The sequence below is a fragment of the Trichoderma camerunense genome, assembly GCF_050948025.1.
Source record: "Trichoderma camerunense strain CBS 138272 chromosome Unknown V8C40scaffold_1, whole genome shotgun sequence".
Classification (NCBI taxonomy): domain Eukaryota; kingdom Fungi; phylum Ascomycota; class Sordariomycetes; order Hypocreales; family Hypocreaceae; genus Trichoderma; species Trichoderma camerunense.
The window spans coordinates 1454462-1475932 of NW_028145369.1; the positions used below are offsets into that span (position 1 = coordinate 1454462).

Below are 21471 nucleotides of genomic sequence, written 5' to 3' on the forward strand. Positions count from 1 at the left end.
ATTTATTAGGTATCTAAGTATATACAAGGCTAAAGAGTCGAACTAATGAGAGTGAATTTACATTTATAATGCAAATCAGCGTCACGTCGATATTTATTTATGGGTTCAGTTTGTGCAGTTAGCCTGTGTGTGGCTTCAATTGCGCTCGACAGGCGATGAGTTACATCCATGCTTGTTTAGTTCCTCGCTTACTATTAACGTACATAAAAAAATTATTATCTTTGGAAAACGCAAGTTATATCTCAACTTTAGAAAAATAAAATATGTATTATAATTATGATACCTATTAAATTAAAGGGAGAACTATGTAACCTCTCATGGATATGAGAGAGGAATAGGATGACCATAGGCGAAGAGATTATTCGGATCATACTTTTGCTTCAGTTGAGCAAGACGCGGTAGCTTGTCTGCCCCATATATGTCTTCGATCTTCTCGTCGCCACGCGCATAGTTCACGAAGACAGTTGGAGTGCTGTATCCAGAATACGGGGCGAATTGCGAGCGCAACTGAGATCCGTAGGTGGCTGCTCCTTGTGCAGTAACACTATCTCCAGTATCGTAGACAAACAACTCTTGGCTATAATGCTAGTGTATCAGCAAGAGATGATAAAAATATCAAAAGAGTGGGGAGTTTAGATCTTACAAAAAGCCGCGAACATCTCTCCATGGCCAAGAAGTTTCACTAGAAGGGACAGCAGCAGTGGCATTATTGGCAAAAAGCTCCAAAATAACTTGGCTACCACGACCGTTCGGGTACTTCTGGAGGAAGTCTGTCAATGTCTCAAAGCTTTGTTGCCAACCTGCTGCACTATACGTCTTCAAGTTTAGGTTAAAGGTGTTGCGCAGCTTATTGGGCATGCAATTCAGTGCATCAGATCCACCTCCGCTAACAGCAATGATTCGGTTCCATGGCAGGGTAGCCGTGATGAATGTCGCATTGAGTGCTAGAATTGGAGCCAAGGTTTTGCGAGCATCTGCCTCTGTGCCAAAAAATATCCAATCAGAAACGACTTGGCTCTAGATATCCTGTCAATCACCATACACTAGATCTAATGTGCCAGCACAAGTTTGGAAATTTCGCTAAAACTTACGACATTGTGAGTGCTGTTCCAATTGAACACGATGATGCCTGCCAAGTTGACGGGCATGGGATTGAAGCTCTTCTCGATGATGTTGAGATACTCCGGACTCTTCTCTGCTGGAAGGACAAAGTCTAGCATGAAGGCATTTCCGCCGTTGTTGTTGGATAGCGGCTGGATCTTAAATGTGGCAGAAGTGATGACACCGTAATTCGCGCCCGCACCGCGAATAGCCCACCATAAGTCTGGGTATGAAGTGGCAGATACCGTTTTAACGACGCCATCAGCTCCAACCAGGCGTACAGATTGCAGCGCATCAGTCGTCAGGCCTAGCTTACCCTGTGTGGTCAAAATGTCAGCAAAGTGCACTCGTGACTCTTGAAATATGGCCTTACCATCAGACGTCCAACGCCACCGCCAATCGCGACACCGATGACGGAAGGACATGAGCAGCTGCCAGTTTCTAAGCATTCATTTAGTCAAAGTCTTCTCAGTGCTCGAGTAACTACGGTACCAAAGACACTTACGGATGTAAAATCCGGCGTTATACAAAGGGTCAAAGATATCTCGATAATGAACACCGGGACCAACGGTCATCGTCTGGGCAGCAGAGTCAATGACAATAGACTTGAACTTGCTTAGGTCCAGTGATACGCCGCTCTCGAAATCGCTCATGTTGGCGCCTCCATGGCCACCGGCCCGGGCCAAAAAGGGAAAATTATACGATTTGGCAAGATTAATCTTAACCATGTCAGTCAATCAAGTTTCTATTTCAACAGGGAGTTTGGTCTGTGAGGCCTAAGAAAATATTTGCATACCACTTTACTAATGTCTCCCTCAGTTCCTGGGCTCACAGCGGCGCTATATGTGGGTTGATTAAAGATTGAATAACGCTCCGTGGCATTATCAAAGTTGGTAGAGCCTGGGAATGAGACAGTGGTGTTCGTAGCCCACTGTCGGGCTGGGTCTGTCAGGAGGGCCCTGAGGTCGGTCGTACGTTCCCTAACCGTAGGACTGGCCGCAGCTTCCACAGAGAGAGACACACATAAGAGGGCAGAGGCCCAAGTCTTAAACATTGCCTTGATCATGGCTGGAATGAACACAAGAGAGACACGAGGGACAAAGCCGCACTGCTTGGCTACATGGCAAGAGGTATAGAGGGAGGGCTATGATTTATATTCCTGATTCTCGATATGAGCAGTCAGCACATCTCAGTAAGCCAAATATCCAGGCTGTATCATATGTTCTGGCCCCTTCCATCATCCTCTTCAATACGAGTGAGAAACAAACGGAGAATCAATTAGCCATTAGCTATGCTATGTTCAGGCTGTGTTACAGGGGAGAAGATGGCTGAAGTTCAGCTGACAGTCCTTGAAGAGATATCCAGCCTCGCCGCTGCGCTTGATTGAGCACCTAGTCACAATGGTTCTGACAGGACCCTCTGACATATGTAGTTTAATGATTACGGTGGGGCCTAGATCAGGAGAGAATCCTTTGAATCGAAAAAGACTCATAAGCTCGTAAAAGTAAATAACGGGAATATGACCAGGTTGAGTAGAAAGATAAGCTGTACATAGGTAGGGTACCCCTGGAATCTGTACATGTACATTGATAGCTTTTATTCTGCGCTGAAAAAAAGAAAACCTATATACAGCAAACCTTGGTGATAACAACATTAAATGTGTCACGCCCTCGGTTCTTATGGTCGCAACAATGGGCCTCTCAGGCAGGCGCTAACGGATCAATAACGGACCGCCTAGCTAACCAGGAATGGATTATTAGATCATTGAGATGATCCGATGATCCGTGGTTGATTCATCGCAAGAATGAAATGATCCAGCCAGCACAACTGGATATATACGATTCAGTTACCACATTCATTACATAGTTGGATAGCCAATCCTTAACATAGCAACAAAATTGATCATTAAATTCAACCTACTAGCTACGTGTAACGTGATAAGATTGCCCACAGCACCCTACCTGCTCTGTCAACATATGTAAACTACGACCAGTTTATTGCCTTGAAAAGCTACCCTATACTATTTGGTATAGACCAGTTCGTCGCACATATATTGAATGGATATGTACTTAGCATTAGATAGCTAACTCGGGACGACCTTTTTGCCCATAGGGGATTTCGCTGAGTAATCGGCAAGGTCATTAATAGAAAGCAAACAAACACAATCGTCACACATATATTTATTGTTATATTCTGACCGTGAATGTCAAACTGGGTCTTGGTATATATCTGAAATATCTATGTAACTTTGCTGCACGTTACTAGCACTGCTTAATCGACGTATCACGTCCAGTAACTCCTGCTGTAGAGGTGCGGCAATGGAATTCAAGCTGTTCGCAGATAAGAATTTGACGCCAAGGCATAGTGGAATCGGTGTAAAGGGGTGGATCTGGATTCAAATATCAATAAATAACTATTCCATGGAGAGGAAACGTCAGCTCATTACCTTGGATAAGGGAAAGTCTAAGAGTGAACGAGCAAGCTCTACGATACGCTGCGCCGCACCGAACGCCAGTTGCTGGAATTCGGCGTTCAGTGAGTTTGGACGACTGGGGCTTCCGTTTTGCCACTCTAAAGACTGAGCATTGCCCCAGAGATAGAGTATTGACGCTTGAGCCAGGAAATTGGCAAAGAGCAGCGCCGGGTCCGAAGAGTGCTTTTGACTGGGATAGTCCTCCTCCAAGGTCTGCAGCCGCAATGCCAGAGCATTGTCCAACGGTTTTCGCCATTCCAGAGAGTCATAGTCTGCCTGGTTGTGTAAAAGATACTTATTATGTTTCTGTGCGTGAAATGATATCCGCGCACACAGTGCCGCAAGCATGATGCATTCATTGAGTGGCGATTTGACTGTCTGGCTCCGTTTGGAGAGTAAATCGTGCAAGAAGCCGATGCAGACTGGCTGGCCATTCTGGAACTCATGATCCGGCACGGGAAGACGTGTACAAATCTGACATCTCTTTTTTAGCATCGATTTCGGGTATACAGAATTCAATAAAAATATATATATTGTGAGTGTATTAAAGACACAGCCAGCTTACCATATGCTCATTCACTACCAGAGGTAGGTTGCTGTGTATGCTGGAGAGAGTTTCAAGGACAAAAGCCATCCAAAACGCACGACGCTTTTCTTCCGTTGCTATGAAATCAATTTCGCAATTAGAAGGAAGATTATTTAGAACGTCAACTTTATGCAACCCAATTAGCTGGGCTAGTCGAAACGTGTAAGCCGCACTGAGGCTCGTTTCATAGCGATTCATCTTGATAAACTCATAGGTGGTCCTCAGGACCCACGCTTGCACAAGTTCGACATCACCTACAGAGCCCTGTCCACCAGGAATTTGTACGAGGGTTGTAGTAGCAAGAAGCCGCTTTACTTCTGAGTAAAGTTTGTCTTGCAAGTGTTGAAACTGTGGTGACATGAGTGAGGCTGTTGCCCAAACCGCATGTTGAAGACAAGTGCGCGACCTCGTCTTGTCAGGTAGTTTTGACCACGAAAGATACCTACGTTGATGCAATATGGGAACGGCCGCGTGTATTCTGTCGAAGTATAATTGGTCACTATCCGTGGGGGTTAGTGGATCTAGCAACCATAAAGTAACTCCGAACTGGAATATAAAAATAGCATTTGGAAGGATCAGAGGGTGTTTCATACAGCTCAGTTTTCATGGGATCGGTAATATGTAGACTGTTGCTACTGTATTCCGATAGAGATGTTGTGGGCGTATGATCCTGCAAAAGGGCCATTGTCGTGGACACCATATTGACATCAAAGTAGGAACTGAGAGAGGCATCTGACTCCGATACCAGAGGAGTTGACCTCATTGTAAGAAGATCTGTTTCTGTAGGTAGCCTGGCATCTTCTAGGCCCGCAAGAGTCGCAGTTGTATGCGATGCGATTGTGTCGAGCATCTCGTCGCCATACTCTAAATTATCCGGCCACTTGAGATGGTGCTGTTCCTGTTGGCGAAGACGGTCTTCGAGAGTTTCTAGTGCCGTTAGTTTCTATTAATGGAAACAGCCCCATTGTACTCAACGCCTATCATTTTTCCCCCCACAAGCGAGAGCCGTTTGCAGCTGGCTTCTTCGTCTTTAATTGAATCGGGCACATTCTGCAAGACATACCAATCTTGTTTTGCAAAGCTATGAGATAGCCCTTCTTGGGTCCCCGCGGCTTACGGTTTGGGTCGATGTCGCATTGTGTGTCGATATTCTCGCAGCTGGAACACCGCGGCTGCCTGCCGTCACATCGTAGCTTACGTCGTCGGCACTCCTGGCATGCTTGCCTCTGTCTCCTACGGGAGGGTGTTGGTGTTGGTAGCATAATGATGGTAAGCCGGGGTCAGCTGGAGATGTTCAACCGAAGGGCGGTAGTAGAAGCAATTAGTCACATATGGGGTTTATCAGGACTGCGAACAAAAGCTGTAACAAGCGATATATGTACCTGGTACATTCTTACTTTGTTTTCAATCTGAAACAAACTGCGCAGTATGCTCTAAGCGCCACGTGGGACTTGTGCCCGACGGTTATTTCACTCTTCAGATTCCGTTTTGGGGCGTAATAAGCTTATGTCGGGGGTCTTTAAAATGACCCCTTGCCCATGCTACAGCAAGCACATGTAAGGATTGTTTGGATTGGGTTAATGGTAACTATCATATTTGTCTGTTGTATAAGTAATTGCTGGCGCTACGGTATGACAGCAACACTAACCTTGTTTCGTATTAAGGAGTCTATGATTTGCGGAGCTTATTGGCAACCATACCAATCGGAAAAGGTGCAATTCATACACTAACCTTTTTCCGTATTTTCTGCGACTAATGATTCGACAACAGTCAGTTGCCCGTCATTCTTACGAGTTTAGGCTGCCGACGGGCATAGTGGGTAGATCCATTGGACTAGCCTTCTTTCGTATTTTAGCAAGCAATGATTTGGCAGGTTGCTAGCACACCTAGTGTTGCAACCGTGTTGCGTCTTTTGATAACCTTTTGTGGGTGAGACAAACCTTCTCTCAGCTTGTGAATCAAAATCCCAGAGCTGTGAAAGACAATTGTAGTATCTTAAGTCCATTATAGTCCCGCTAAATCCAGCATAATCCCGCTAAGTCCATGATAACTCTACGACACTTGAACCAGTGATGATGGGCTTCTGAGTATATAAAAGCTGGAGGTGATTCCCTGCCGCAGCTTGTCTCAAAGCTGTTTACATCAAGGATCTCCGAGCCGATAAAAGCTACTTTACTGTTGAATAGCATTTCTTTAACAATACCCGAGCATACGCAAATACATCAATATCAAAATGGCGCCTAGCTACGCTAAAGATCAGCCTGCCGGGTTCGAGAACCATATCCAGCGGGTGGCAATCGTCGGAGTAAGCAGCTACCCCCTTGTTGATGCATAGTGAGACGATTATTGATCATTTTTTAGGCTGGTGGCCAAATCGGCAAGCACATTGCTGAAGAGCTAGTCAAGACTGGGAAGCACACTGTCACCGCCATCTCTCGTATCGGCAGCAAGAGCCCCTTGGCTGAAGGTGTCAAGGTTGCCCATGTTGATTATGACAACGAGCAATCTATTGTAGACGCTCTCAAAGGCCAACAGTTTCTCTTCATCTCGCTAGCTGTTACCGCTCCTCCCGATACCCAGGACAAGCTAGTCAAGGCGGCCGCCAAAGCTGGAGTCCCCTGGGTCATGCCAAATGGTTATGGCACCGACCCGCTTAACGAGAAGCTTGGTGACGAGAACTTCAACGGCAAGGGCCTTCGCGCTGGAATTAAGAGTGTTGAGGATGCTGGATTCTCTTCTTGGGTGCTCTTGACTACCTCGTTCTGGTACGAGTTCTCTCTCAGCCTCGGCGCGAACACCTGGGGAATTGATTACCACAACAAGAAGGCAACCTTTTTCGATGATGGCAAAACTCTCATCAACACATCCACCTGGGTTCAGAGTGGTAGGGCTGCTGCAGCTCTGGTTAGCCTGAAAGTCCTTCCGGAAGACGAGAACGACAAGTCTGTCACTCTGTCACAGTGGCGCAACAAACCTGTCTATGTTGCCAGTTTCCTAGTATCCCAAAGAGACATACTTGATAGTATTCAGCGGGTGACTGGAACATCGGATAAAGACTGGGAAATCAGCTATGAGCCTTCCAAAGAACGCTGGGAAAACGGAGTTAAGGCATTAAAGGAGGGTAACAGACAAGGCTTTGTCAGAGCCATGTACTCTCGCACCCACTTTCCTAATGGCGATGGAAATCTCCAGGACAAGTATGGGCTTGCCAACGATGCCTTAGGACTTCCCAAGGAAGACTTTGATGAGGCTACTAAGAGAGCCGTGGGAATGTTGGAGGCTCGTTATGACCCCCATGCTAGGGCACATTAGAATCATTTGAATATCCCGAGTAACATTGAAATTTACGTAGTAAATTGAATTTAACTTAACATACCCGTCGCAGTTGTAACAGTACAAAGGATCCGATGTCTCATTAATCTATTCCTCGATCACTTGATTAGCTAGCCAAAGTATATATGCGTAAATGCGTAAATGCGTTTCAGGTGATATAACTAAGCCAAGAAGCGAATTGGCAAGCAACGCTCAATCTTTTGCGATTTAGTAGTCATTAAGGGTAGAATAATCATTTTATCGGTAACAAACGCTGTTCATCAGGCATCACTTTGTGAAAACAGGATATTTTGATGGCTCAACAATCTTTATGATTGGCCAATCTGCCATGGCATTTCATCATCTTCCCATCTGTCAATATGGTCCGTATGTAGCATCCGCCACTAGTACAAAAAGGAAATACAATCAGATAATGAGGGTTCCCGCGGGTCTATCTTGAAGTAGACGGAAACAGAAAGAAATTGAATTAAGGGTATTCTATATTTGAAAGAGAATTGCGACGTAAACTTTTATTAAAGTTATATTATAGTTAAGTTAGCAGTGCCTGTTTAATAGGCCTATTATTGCGACCAAAAGTATTGGGTTGTAGCATTACATAGTGGTTGTCAATAATGAAATACATAAGTCAACAAACAAATATATAATTGTGTTAATCTTCTACTAGACAAGCCTGAGCTCTTCTACCTAAGATTACCCTAGAAATCACACCTTCGACTCAATTAGTGTAGGTGCTGCACCGTATGTTGCAATAGCTCTCTGGCGAATATGGTCCCCAAGATTGACCTCGCCACCCGAACCATCGAGCACTGGGGCCTTAAGCTTCATGTTTCCGTTAAAGAAGAATGCAACACTATACCGTTCCTTATCCGTGGTGATCACACGGTGTCTAGCGCTGCGGTAGTACCCGTTAGTGTAGCGGTCCACAAAATCACCAATGTTGATCACAAAGGTGTTCTCCTTGGGAGGGACCGGGATCCATGTCTCAGTGGGTGGATACCAGACTTCGAGGCCTTTGGTACCAAGCTGTTGCAGGAGAATGGTAACGCTGCCAAAATCGGTATGCGCGCCAACTTTTGTTCATATTAGACAACTGCCCCTGTAACAAAATTGGCTGAGTGATGGGATGACATATTTACCTCCAAATTGCTTCTCGTCATGTACAGGTTGTGCCGCATAATGTAGCATTCTCATTGGGATTGCAGGGTTTTCAGCCAAGCTATCAAAGACATCTGGTGAACAGTTCCAGGATTTCGGAAGACCATGGCCGAGAATTTTGAGAAGAGTGTTGCCAAGGGCTACCATCTGTGACTGATATGAAATGAGTGGCTTTCGAAAATCGTCCTCTGGGATCGATGTTGGCCAGAGATTTGGGCCATTCAAGAATGTTCCCGCGTCTGGATGATCTGCAGGGATTTCTGCACCAACAACAAAGGTCTAGAATAGTCAGTCCAACTGCGGCCCTTGATTCATTTACTCAAGAGAATATCTCTTTTGAATAAGAGTAATGGGGTTGCAAATCAGAATAATTACCTCCTTTGTATCTGGCAACAGATGCTTGTGATGGTTTTGAAGAAAAGGGGGCTCATATCCTCTGAAAGATTGGCCCAGAGATTTCTTAACGCTTATCTCCATACGTTCCTCCATGGGAAGCGAGAAGAAACGTTTGGAGAGATCAAAAATCTGCTCTCTTGTTTCCGGGGTGATCCCATGGCCTGCACACTGGAAGAATCCATATGTCGTGGCGGCATGATGGACCTCATCCACGACACGCTGTTTGTCAGCCTCTGAGGAGGCAGGATTCACCCAAGCGCTGATGTCGATAGTAGGAATCTGCTGCGGGACTTCAGCCATCTTTGAATTTGGAGAAATACTATGTTTACGTTGTAACTTAAGACTTTGGTTTGCATCTATCTAGAAATGGCACGAATCTCGTGGATGCTTTTATACTGACAAACGGCCTAGTTAGAAACATACGGATAAAGTATTGGAAGCTGGCACGACAATGACTAATTCGCGTGCATCACCGGTAACTCTATGAGTGTTCTACTTGACAGCTAACAACTCTGGGCAACATTGCTGTCTGGCCTGATGTGAGCTATTCATCGAACCATGAGTGTCGTTGCATCTGAGCCTGCTAATTCCGAATTCCCGAATTGGTGTATAATTCCAAAGATGGACATTGATCCCACGGAGAGAGCTCTCGGACACGGATTCCCAATGCCTTCCGCGGTGTCAACACAAATTCATTTTCCCAATAAGCGTGGGGCCGACAAACGATTATCCGAAATGCCGACGCATCAAAGATGTCGGCCCGATCCGTTGGTGACGTGAGATGGAGATACGATATTGATGGGATCTGATCCTTCGTTCCCTGTTATCAAGTGGACCTGCATCTTTTCCATAATGCATGTAAGCCGATACACTAGCTAGATACGACAGGAGAGTTTACTTGATGGAGTAACCGGGAAGTAGTAGCAGGCGTCCTGGTTGGATGATATCAGGATGTAGCCGGGAATGCCAGGATGAAACCGGGACAATCGCCACCAGGATTGATCTGATGTGGCTTTGTTACATCTACCAACACGCTTTCGGTATAGTAGAGTCATTCCACCAGGGTGTTCCGTTCATCTGACGGCGTTTCGTCTGAAGGCTAAAGCGGCTCAATGCTGTTAGTGCGGAATGATGTTGCCTTATCTGATTGTGATCGCACCTTGCGCACCTCTTTCCATCTATGTATCTCTTTGAAGGTGCAATACCAGGATTCTAATCCTTCCTTCGTCAGCGACATGGGACTTATCTCGCCTTGATCCATGTCAGATCTAGTGCTTATATTCATTTGCAAAGGATTTTGGATATTGGTAAGCTGTGATTGGTCTAATACCAAAATAAACGAAAAGAATTACAAAAGTCCAGCCTTTGACACCTTCAAAGAAGTCACTGAGACTCCTATTGATCAAATCTTTTCGATACAATTTTTCTTGGTTGTAATCGTGTTTCAACAACCCGTTGATGAGCTTAAGTTACTTTCGTCAGTGTAATTTGTTATTTGTTTGACGAGGCATTCTACGCAATCTTACCATCGGCTCAGAATGACTTACGATCAACCTGACTATGGTGATCTCACCCTACACCTGCCTAGAATTCTCTGCCTCCACGGCGGAGGTACCAATGCGCGCATTTTTCGTGCCCAATGCCGCAGCATCCGCGCTGCATTGCAGAATGACTTCCGTCTCGTGTTTGCTGAGGCAGCGTTTTCGTCCAGCGCGGGGCCAGACGTACTGTCTGTGTATAAGGACTGGGGTCCATTCAAGCGGTGGCTAAGATGGCTGCCCGACCATCCTAATCCGGGGCCTGATGAGATCATCAACCAGCTTGACCAGTCACTGCAAGATGCTATGGTCATGGATGACATGCGTGGAGCAACTGGACAGTGGGTTGGCCTGTTGGGCTTCAGTCAAGGCGCAAAAGTTTCGGCCAGTCTGTTATATCGACAGCAAATGCAGGAGGAGATGTACGGCAGGGGAAATGCAAGTACCAATTTTAAGTTTGGCGTAATTCTTGCTGGAAGAGCGCCATTGGTCTGTCTTGACCCAGATCGTGAGCCAGATGCATATCTTCCTGAGGCATCACAGATTACAGATGTCAAGGGGCCCAAGCGCCCTACACTGCATAATGGTGGTCACATGCTGAGGATACCGACACTACATGTCCACGGAACAAATGACCCCGGCTTAGATCTTCACCGGCAACTATTTGAGGACTTCTGCGCGGCCGATAGCCGGAGATTAGTCGCGTGGGACGGAGATCACAGATTGCCGTTAAAGAAGAACGATGTGGGTAGGGTGGTCCACGAAATCCAGGAACTGGCAAAAGACGTGATGGAATACAATTGAAGATTGGTTATGTGTAGATACATCTAGATAGGCAGCCTCTTTTGGGTTGCGAGGAGCTTAGATAAACAGGTAGTGAAATAATGAAAGCTACAAACATTATGCCTTTTAGTAGAAGTATTTCTTCAATTAGCTACAATACACAGGCAAGGTAACTAAGTTACAAGAATCAAACTATAAGGTAATCAAAGATATATACCTACTCAATTTAGTAATCACCAACTGCTTCTCTTAGATAGTTAATGTTACATCCATAAGGCGGTGACATTCACTAAGCTTCGTGTCATAGTAGACAGCGCATGCAGATGTCTATAGATTCCATGAGCCAAAAGCGTCCTACAAAGTAAATGCCTAGGAGATATTCCCGTTGCAGATAGGGCCATGAGGATAGAATTTGTGCCCAAGATGCTCCCAAGATGCTTCCAAGGATGCCCGGGAATGCGGGTGCCTCTTTGGCTAAACAATCGGATATTATTTGAGCCGGAATTTCTCAGCCTGCGGCTTATGCGCTGATTAGGTGTAAGATTTCGAATACTGGAGAAAATTATGGCACAAGGGAGATCAACTTAGGCGGCCATCAGCGTGGGGTTGCATTGCGGGTTGCATATGCCGCCCTATCTTATCCCAGATGCCGTATACTACTATCTTGGCGCGGCGATCTGGGATACCGCGATAAGCTTCATGTCAAGTAACATCAGGAAACTTCTAAGTTGTAAGATCTCAAGGCAAAAGGTTACGCCGAGTTATCATGCTGCAGGTTGGCTTTGACACGTCACTACGATGAACATTGTACAATGGGCTCCTCAAAGGATCAAAATGCTGGCAGGTTCACAACTATATCTCTCTTTGATTCACAGACATAAGTCCTTCATCACAGACTTGATCTCCGTGGATTTCAACATCGTTGGTAGATTACAATAGTCATCCAAAACAAAATGGCGGCATCCCAAATCTTTGTCTTCGGGCCGCAGGCTCTCAGCTTTAACGCAACATCATTCGAGAGTTTACACAGTAAACTTCACTCGGATCCCTTACACAGCTGGGCGTTAAATGCGTTGTCAACACTTCCCGAAACCTTGGCTTCAGTTTCCAAAGAAGCCCCCAAGTTGCAACAAACCAATGGGTTGAAGGCCCTGGAGGCACTTCGCAAAGCGTTGCAAACTGGGCATGTCCAGCCGGATCTTATCCCGCTACCGAACATTTTGCTCTCTCCACTGGTAGTTGTTTCGCAACTAGTGGACTATGTGGCATTTCTCAAAGCCTCTGAGCCTAACTTAACCGAGAATTCAAAACTTCCAATCCCCTCCAATACGGACGCGGAGACGCTGGGTCTTTGCACTGGTCTTTTGAGTGCCTTTGCAGTGGCTTCAGCTGGAAGTGTCGCAGATTTGCAGCAATATGGTGTTGCAAGTGTAAGATTAGCTATGCTTTCCGGTGCGCTTGTTGATGCAGAGAACGCATTGCGGGAACCTGGAAAACAATCTACATCTTTCTCAGTCTCTTGGGCTGCGGCAAGCTCTGCTGATGTGGATGCTGTCCTACAAAAGTACGCCGAGGTGAGTTACCCAGTCATCAGTCCATTGAATCTATCTTGAAACCTTGAATTAACAAAGGATTAGGCATACATATCCGTGCAGATGGATGAGAAGAGGGCGACAATTACTTGCGCCCAGGACGTCGCATCTGAAATTCAGCAAGAATTGAAGGGCAGTGGCATTCATGTTACCGCTGTTTCTCTGAATGGACGTTTCCATTGGCCCTCTCATCAAGCCGATACAGATAAACTCATTCAAATTGTAAACAGCAATTCAGCTCTTCAACTTGCTGATGCCTCTGCTACTGTCTTGCCAACACGAGCTAACAGTGGAGGGTATTATATCCAATCAGGGAAGCTCCATGATATTGCACTTCGGTCCATATTGACGGATCAGTCGCAATGGTATCAGACGCTAGACATTGTCTATACTAGCCAGCTACAGTCTCCAGACTCTCAAGTGCTGTGTTTCGGCTCTGAGAGGTGTCTTCCTCCAACAATCGCTCGCAAGCTTGATGCGCGTCTCGTCCACGTGGCGGATACCAACCTATCTGGCGATTCAGATGACCGCATTGCAGTAATTGGCATGTCTTGTCAAGTGCCAAACGCCGAGGATCTCGAATCATTCTGGGATATTCTTCTTAGCGGCGAGTCACAGCATACTGAGGTTCCCCCGGAGCGTTTTAGCATGAACTCTGTCTTCCGTGACGTCGACCCTAAGCGAAAGTGGTATGGTAACTGGATTCGTGACCACGATGCCTTCGATCACAAATTCTTCAAGAAAAGCCCCCGAGAGATGGGCTCAACAGATCCTCAGCACCGTGTTGCACTACAGCTCGCATATCAGGTCTTACACCAATCGGGATACTTCGGTGAACCTGACTTTGATAAGCATATTGGTGTCTACATTGGCCATGCGAATACCGATTATGAGCACAACATCCGAAGCTACCCAGCAAATGCGTATTCTGCTACCGGTAACCTGAAGAGTTTTCTAGCAGGCAAGATCAGCCATTACTTTGGCTGGACAGGTCCTAGCTTGACTCTTGATACTGCGTGCTCCTCATCCACTGTCGCCATCCATCTCGCCTGTCGTGCCATTTTGAGCGGCGAAATTACCAGCGCACTCGCTGGTGGTGTTAATCTTATGACCAGTCCTGAGTGGTATCTCAATCTGGCAGGCGCTTCTTTTCTAAGTCCAACGGGCCAGTGCAAGTCCTTTGACTCTCGAGGTGACGGATACTGTCGTGGCGAAGGTGCTGGTTTAGTCTTCTTGAAGAAGCTGTCAGCCGCTATAGCAGATGGCGATCAAATTTTTGGCGTCATCGCAGGCACATCTGTGCTTCAGAACGAAAACTCCACGCCAATTACCGTGCCCAATGCCCCGTCTCTGGATCGTCTCTTTAGAGGCGTGGTCAAGCGGGCTAGAATGAAGCCACATGATATCACTGTCGTAGAGGCCCATGGCACAGGCACTTCAGTTGGTGATCCAGCTGAATATGACGGCATTCGCCGAGTCCTGGGAGGGCCAACACGCCCTGATAGATTGGCCCTGACGGCTGTCAAAGGATCGATTGGTCACTTGGAGGTTGCTTCTGGTATAGCATCGCTGGTCAAGGTCCTGTTGATGATTCACAAGGCGGCCATCCCACCACAGGCGAGTTTTCAGTCAATCAACCCTGGACTCAATGCCAAGCCGGAAGATAACATAGATATCACGACAACCGTTAAGCCGTGGAAAGCCTCCTTCCGTGCTGCGCTAATCAACAACTATGGCGCGTCGGGATCGAACGCCTCCATGGTTGTAACAGAGGCGCCTAAGCCAGCCAAGGCAGCGTCAGCGCAGCTGACTGGCAAAAGCTTTCCATTTTGGCTCACTGGATTCGACGATAATAGTATAAAGAGCTACGCAGCAAAGCTAAAGAAGCTACTGAAGAAACAAGCAGCGTCAAACGAGGCCCCGACTTTGGCAAATTTATCTTTCCAGCTCGCAAAGCAGTCCAACCGCAAGCTACAACAAGCATTGGTTTTCAGTGCTACTTCGATTGAGGATTTGGAGCAAAAGCTCTCCAATATCGAGGCTGGCACTGGAAGTCCTTCAGTCAAGAAGCCAGCCGCGAAACCTGTAATCATGTGCTTTGGCGGACAAATCTCGACATTTGTTGGTCTGGACAAGGATGTGTACGATAATGTTGCCGTCTTGCGCAAGCATCTTGATGAATGCAATGCAATTGCCCTTTCCCTTGGACTCGACAGCATCTACCCTGATATCTTCCAGAGAACACCAATTCAAGACGTTGTGAAGCTGCAGACTATTCTCTTTGCGATGCAGTATTCGTGTGCCATGGCATGGATTGACTGTGGAGTTGAGGTATCAGCCATTGTTGGGCATAGCTTTGGCGAAATCACTGGCTTGTGTGTTTCTGGCATCTTGTCCCTCAAAGATACAATCAATTTAGTATCGAAGAGAGCAAAGATTATTCAAGAGTCGTGGACCACAGAGAAGGGCTCCATGATGGCTGTTGAAGGGGATCTTACCACAGTCGAGAGTCTTCTCAATGCGGCTCGTGCAAGCTCCAAACAGGACATTTCAATTGCTTGCTATAACGGACCTAAAAGCTTTACAGTTGCTGGGTCTACTGCAGTGGTTCAAGCCGCTGCCCAGTTGGCCAAGGAGGACGCCACATATGCAGGGTTGAGAGTAAAGGTGCTCAATGTAACCAACGCCTTCCACTCCAGCCTTGTCGACCCCCTCACGAAAGAGTTGGTCCGCTTGGGTCAGGCTTTGACGTTCCGTGATGCCAAAATCCGCCTCGAGCGCGCTACAGAGACGGCCGAAGGTGGTCGTTCCACAGCAGATTTTGTTTCTCACCACCTACGGAGCCCAGTCTATTTCCATCACGCCGCTACAAGATTGTCTGAGGAGTTTAAAGACGCGATATGGTTGGAGGCAGGCTCCAATTCCACAATCGCAGTCATGGCGAACAAGGCTGTTGGCGGTTCTGGTTCATCACATTTCCAGTCCATTAACATTACAACTGACGCTTCATACTCACTTCTCACAGATGCTACAACTAAGTTGTGGCAACAAGGCTTGGATGTGACATTCTGGGGTCATCACAAGTCACAAATTTCTGACTATTCACCTCTTCTACTTCCTCCGTACCAGTTCGAAAAATCGCGACACTGGCTCGATATTAAGCAAGTACCAGTGGTGACCGAGAAGGCAGCACCTGTTGTGCCAGTTCAGCCTGCCAGTGGCCTCATCAACTTCTTCAGCTTCCTAGATGATACCAAGAGATCAGTGCGTTTCTTGATAAACACGACCGTACCAGAGTTCAAGCAAATGGTTGAAGCGCATATCATGGCCAGCACTGTGGCAGTGATGCCTGGCATGTATCCGGTCGAGATTGCCATCGATGCCATCTCCACTCTGCGGCCAGAGTTTCGGGACTACACTTATCAGCCCGAGTTACAAGGGTTGGTTTACTACAGCCCGCTTGTCCCGCATCATTGCAGTAATGTGTGGCTCGACGTACAGGCGATGGACGAGACTGGATTGCTGTGGGAGTGGAAATTCATTGGCCAGGACGCAAAGGGAGTTTCTACACGGCATATGAATGGTTCAATCGTCTTCTCCCTACCTCAAAGCACCGTCGTCCAGAGCGACTTCGCTCGGCTGTCTCGACTGGGGTCATATAAACGCTGCCACCACCTTCTGGACGGCAACGAAGCCGACGATGTCGTCGTTGGTCGAAACATTTATCGCGCTTTTGAAGCAGTGATCGACTACAAGGATCTATATCGACATGTCACCAAACTGGTTGGCAAAAACGGCGATTCAGCTGGCCGTGTAGTCCGAACCAACGATAAAGAAGGATGGCTCGACTCGGTACTGACTGATTGCTTTTGCCAGGTCGCCGGCATCTCTGTCAATCTCTTCTCAGACCCCGGTGACTTTGTTGAGAGAGGCATATTTATCGGCGATAGAGTGGATCGGTGGATTCGAGCACCAGGGCTGCGAATTGACCCTGCTAAGCCAAAGGAGTGGGAGGTCTTTGCCGTGAGCAGCCAGGAGTCCGATAGCGCCTTCATCAGTGATGTTTTCGCTTTCGATGCCAGAAATGGGTCTCTATTTGAAGCCATTCTTGGCATTCGATACAGCAAGGTGCCTATTGCTGGCATCCGCAAGGCCCTTAACCGGGTCGTTGCGGAGAATCCGCTGCAACCGGGCTATCAACAACTTGTACCGCCACCACAGGCAATACCGCAAATGCCTTCCTTTGCCGTGCAACAACTACCCACTGTGCCAGCAGCCTCCACCAACGGTGTTAACGGCTTCAGCAGCTTCACAAATGGTGTTGGTGTCAATGGTGTGAACGGCGTGAACGGCACCCATGTTAATGGCACCCAGACACCACCTAATGGAGCTGCAAAGGCATCAGGGTCGCACATTATCCCCAAAACAAAGGAGATCGTGAGCAACCTGTCCGGAGTTGAGGTGGAAGAGATTGAGGATAAATCCGACCTTGTGGAGATGGGTATCGATTCTCTCATGGCCATGGAGTTGATTCGTGAGATCGATGCTGCGTTCAAGGTTACACTTGAGACGGACCAGCTCATGCAGTTGACCGATTTCCGAAGCCTTGTGGTTTGCATCGGCACCGCCCTGGGACTGGATGCATACGGAACTGGAGACGGCGTTAATGGCACTTCTGGGGCTCACACCAATGGAACCAGCGATAAGTCCAATGGGGCAGGCGTTTCCAATGGCGTCAACGGTGTCAACGGTGTCAATGGTGTAGCCCATGGGACCACTCTCCCAGCTTCAACAGTTCACGATGTTTTCCGTGCTACCAAGTCCGCAACTGACGAGTTTATCGTTAAGAACAAGATGGATAACTACTACACTCATGTGCGACCCAAATCAACCATGCTCTGTGCCGCATACATCGTGGAGGCGTTCGAGAAGCTAGGCTGTTCCATCAAGAATGCTCAACCTGGCCAAAAGCTCGCAGCGTTCTCATATCTACCAAAGCATGAGAAGTTTATGAAGGAACTATACAAGATTATTGGCCCTGATGAAACAGGTCTGGTAGAAATCGTGGGTGGCGAGCTTGTCAGAACTGCCGTCCCCTGCCCCGAGAAGTCGGCAGAAGCTCTTTTCCAGGAGGCACTGCGAGATGTGCCTGATCATGCACCAGAGTTCAAGCTTTCCGCTCTGACAGGCTGCAAGCTGGCAGAATGTTTGTCTGGCAAGGCGGATGGCCTTCAGATCATTTTCGGATCTGCGGAGGGCAGGAAGACTGTGTCAGATGTATACGCCGTTGCGCCTGTCAACTTTACTTGGATCCAGCAGGCATCTTTCTTCCTTGAGCAACTCCTCCGTCGCCTACCTGCTGATGGAGGCCCAATCAAGATCCTTGAGATGGGCGCCGGAACTGGTGGAACTACAGGCACTCTGGTTCCCATGATTGCTGCCCTGGGCGTCCCAGTTACCTACACCTTCACCGACCTCTCATCTTCTCTTGTTGCTGCCGCCCGCAAGCGCTTCAAGCAGTACCCCTTCATGGAATTCAAGGTGGTCAATATGGAATTGGCTCCAGATCCCAGCCTGATCAACACACAGCACATTGTCCTCGCCAATGCATGTGTGCATGCTACGCGATCGCTGCCCATCTCACTTCACAACATCCGCCAGGTTCTACGTTCCGACGGCATGCTGATGTTGCTTGAAGAAACAGAGCAGCTTCCTTGGGTCGACTTTGTTTTCGGTCTCCTCGAGGGCTGGTGGCTCTTCGAAGACGGCCGCACACATGCTCAAGTATCTGCTGAGCACTGGGGAAAGGTGCTTCGTGGCGCAGGATTCGGCCATGTTGACTACACAGACGGGAAGTGCCGCGAGGCGCAGGTACAGCGCATTATCTTTGGATTTGCCTCCGATATCAGGTACGCCGGCTCTGCCGATCCTCCTTATCCTATCACTTTGGGGCACGCAGAGCTGACGAGTATCGTAGATCGGCAGGCAGTCATTGATCACTTTATCCATAAATACACCATGAACTTCCACCCACCAAGTTCAGCACCGTCACAATCAGCGGGTGGGTTTGCGTCTCAACGTTGTGTTCTTGTTACTGGCGCAACGGGGAGTTTGGGATCGCACATAGTATCAGCAGCGGCGCGAATGCCCGATGTCAGCAGGGTCGTCTGCCTCAATCGCCTAGGCACTGTGGATGTGACGACCCGGCAACAAGAGGCCTTTAGCATGCGCGGTATTGAACTTGATTCCGATGCCATGTCTAAGCTTAAGATTCTAGATGCAGACACTAGTAAGCCCATGCTTGGGTTGTCATCCGATGTATACAAAGACCTTGTACAATCAGTTACGCACATTGTCCACAACGCTTGGCCCATGAGTCTCACTCGTACAACGAAGGCTTACGAACCCCAATTTCAGGTCATGCGCAATCTGATAGACCTTGCCAGGGATTGTGTAAACCTTCGACCAGATTCCTTTCAGTTCAGCTTTCAGTTCATCTCTTCTATTGGGGCCGTTGGCTATTATCCGTTGTGGACTGGTCAGTCTCTGGCTCCAGAACTCCCAACGACGGCGGACACAGCTCTTCCAGTTGGCTATGCCGATGCGAAGATTGTGTGTGAGCGAATGTTGGAGGAAACTTTGCGTCTGTATCCGAACAAATTCCGTGCCATGGCTGTACGAATTGCTCAAATCACTGGGTCAAGAACAAATGGATACTGGAATCCAGTCGAGCACTTTTCCTTCTTTGTCAAGTCGGCTCAGTTCCTTCGAAGTCTACCTGACCTAAAAGGCACGTTGTCTTGGTCTCCAGTAAACGACGTCGCGGACTCGCTCCTGGATATACTGACATCCAACATGGATCCTTACCCCATCTATCATATTGAGAATCCCGCACGCCAGCCATGGCCAGAGATGATTACTCTATTATCAAGCGAACTTGGAGTTCCATCTGATAGAATTGTGTCGTACGAGCAGTGGCTGAAGGAAGTGAAGAGCTGCGATGCTTCAACTACAGAAAATCCTGCAAAGCAGCTCATGTCATTCTGGGAAACACATTTCCTGCGCATGTCTACTGGGCCCTTGATACTCGACACCAAACATAGCCGTGAACATTCGAAGACGATGCGTGAAAGTGGGCCAGTGGAAAGTGAACTGGTGAAGCGATATATTCAGAGGTGGAAACAGTCTGGTTTCCTTGAGCAGATGGCATGATTGATATGACTGATTTGTTTTCATAGTTTTACGCCATTAAATAGATTGAATGAGAACGATGAATCACATGTTTTACATCATCACACAGCATCTCCATTAAGGTGTACCCTTTGCTAGGTAGGAATAGTAAACATTATATTGCAGTCCCAATAACGGAATATTTGAAACGATAATTCTACTCGTCGCAACATCAGTCGAGAGGCCCCAGGGGAGGGGTAGAAATTATCAGATGCTGGATTTGGGGACATAGAATCAACACAATACAGACAATGAGTGTCTCGCAATTGGTTCCATCAAACTGATCGATATCTTGGATGAAACCTCCCATATGACGGGTTGTGCGATAAGTTGAAAAGACCGTGTGCAAGTCTCTATTCAATACAAAGGAAATTAAAATACATCGTGTATAGAATTCTAGAATTCTCTTCAAAAAATTATCATCAGCTACAGGTAATTCTTTCTTAGTGCCAAAAGAAATGTACTCAATACATTATCCATGTACAGGTTTTATGAGTACCCTCTATTCAGCTTATCACACTATTCCACATCTGAAGGTCACAATCTTGATCCAGGCCGGGACGCACGTGGATAACCATTCCCCTCAATACAACACAACAAGGACGGAGTATTATTCGATACTACTCAGCCTTTGTTCTTACATGCGTTCGGTGGAGCCGTAGCCCACCGGCGGACTCTACTGCTCCGACTTCCCGCTATGATTTTTTTTGCTTTGGAAGATGATATAAGGAATCAATATGATAGATTGTTTAAACGTCTTATATTATGCGCAGTACCTGGTCCGAAGCCTGCAAACTCGCGTAGTTTCTTTTTACCAGCTTACGTGATAACTTAGATAGATAGCTGCCAAGTTCGGCTTCGTTTACCCCTGATCAGAGGCTAATCAAGATTGTTTTAAGGCTGAAGGAAGACATAATGACCAATCAGCGCTTTCTCGGAAAAACCATAACGCCTATGATATGCCGACCCGGTATAAGTAAATGTCCATGACATTCTTGACTGCTGACAGACTACGAAGTATTTGAACAGGGTAGGGGTTTACGGTTAGGGCGGCAACATGGGTTTCACAATGTGATTGAATAGAAAAAGACTTCAGAAGGGATTTTAGGAAATAGAGCCTTACAGGAACACATTATTGATCACATAAATGACGTCAGTACGGCTCTTCGGCATGCCAGGGCTTTTTCATGATTGTCAGCTGTGAGAGAGCCCCTGGAATTGCGTGGGGTTGTCGAATTTCAAGTCCAGCATATAGGCAGCACAATTCTTTATAATGATATGAGA

The 21471-nt window shown here is 47.2% G+C and overlaps 6 protein-coding genes across 6 annotated transcripts; 3 read left to right on the forward strand and 3 right to left on the reverse strand.

Annotated features, from left to right (window-relative positions):
* Positions 1 to 16: 16 nt before the first annotated feature.
* Positions 17 to 2167, reverse strand: V8C40DRAFT_279298 (FAD-binding oxidoreductase; the record flags this gene model as incomplete). Its single annotated transcript, XM_083221209.1, has 6 exons — positions 17 to 577; positions 644 to 1017; positions 1092 to 1418; positions 1475 to 1542; positions 1607 to 1820; positions 1898 to 2167. The coding sequence occupies 6 exons, from the start codon at positions 2165 to 2167 to the stop codon at positions 316 to 318; spliced, it is 1515 nt and encodes a 504-aa protein (XP_083079078.1). The 3' UTR covers positions 17 to 315.
* Positions 2168 to 3307: 1140 nt separating this feature from the next.
* Positions 3308 to 5521, reverse strand: V8C40DRAFT_279302 (transcription factor domain-containing protein; the record flags this gene model as incomplete). Its single annotated transcript, XM_083221210.1, has 5 exons — positions 5224 to 5521; positions 4754 to 5087; positions 4140 to 4659; positions 3548 to 4048; positions 3308 to 3490 (listed from the first exon to the last, which is right to left on the reverse strand). The coding sequence occupies exons 1-5, from the start codon at positions 5420 to 5422 to the stop codon at positions 3308 to 3310; spliced, it is 1737 nt and encodes a 578-aa protein (XP_083079079.1). The 5' UTR covers positions 5423 to 5521.
* Positions 5522 to 6080: 559 nt separating this feature from the next.
* On the forward strand, positions 6081 to 7472 carry V8C40DRAFT_279304 (NAD(P)-binding protein; the record flags this gene model as incomplete). Its single annotated transcript, XM_083221211.1, has 2 exons — positions 6081 to 6465; positions 6522 to 7472. Exons 1-2 carry the CDS (start codon positions 6394 to 6396, stop codon positions 7470 to 7472), a joined length of 1023 nt encoding a protein of 340 aa, XP_083079080.1. The 5' UTR covers positions 6081 to 6393.
* Positions 7473 to 8195: 723 nt separating this feature from the next.
* V8C40DRAFT_279307 (isopenicillin N synthase family dioxygenase) lies at positions 8196 to 9381 on the reverse strand (the record flags this gene model as incomplete). Its single annotated transcript, XM_083221212.1, has 3 exons — positions 9024 to 9381; positions 8630 to 8927; positions 8196 to 8563 (listed from the first exon to the last, which is right to left on the reverse strand). Exons 1-3 carry the CDS (start codon positions 9342 to 9344, stop codon positions 8196 to 8198), a joined length of 987 nt encoding a protein of 328 aa, XP_083079081.1. The 5' UTR covers positions 9345 to 9381.
* Positions 9382 to 10249: 868 nt separating this feature from the next.
* On the forward strand, positions 10250 to 11495 carry V8C40DRAFT_229868 (serine hydrolase FSH). Its single transcript, XM_083212575.1, has 2 exons — positions 10250 to 10351; positions 10425 to 11495. Exon 2 carries the CDS (start codon positions 10583 to 10585, stop codon positions 11384 to 11386), a length of 804 nt encoding a protein of 267 aa, XP_083079082.1. The 5' UTR covers positions 10250 to 10351; positions 10425 to 10582; the 3' UTR covers positions 11387 to 11495.
* An 823-nt stretch (positions 11496 to 12318) lies between these two features.
* On the forward strand, positions 12319 to 20169 carry V8C40DRAFT_279310 (citrinin polyketide synthase; the record flags this gene model as incomplete). The annotated part of the gene is made up of 21 exons (XM_083221213.1): positions 12319 to 12939; positions 13003 to 13014; positions 13057 to 13129; positions 13163 to 13224; positions 13276 to 13322; positions 13353 to 13438; positions 13481 to 13568; positions 13605 to 13764; positions 13810 to 13818; positions 13852 to 14081; positions 14115 to 14179; positions 14216 to 14401; positions 14435 to 14535; positions 14575 to 14721; positions 14764 to 14943; positions 14977 to 15216; positions 15250 to 15375; positions 15406 to 19944; positions 19987 to 20024; positions 20061 to 20112; positions 20143 to 20169. 21 exons carry the CDS (start codon positions 12319 to 12321, stop codon positions 20167 to 20169), a joined length of 7089 nt encoding a protein of 2362 aa, XP_083079083.1.
* Positions 20170 to 21471: the final 1302 nt, after the last annotated feature.

Bases quoted from the DNA above. Each gene is read 5' to 3' on its own strand.
- V8C40DRAFT_229868 (XM_083212575.1), top strand. From the start codon at position 10,583: ATGACTTACGATCAACCTGACTATGGTGATCTCACCCTACACCTGCCT.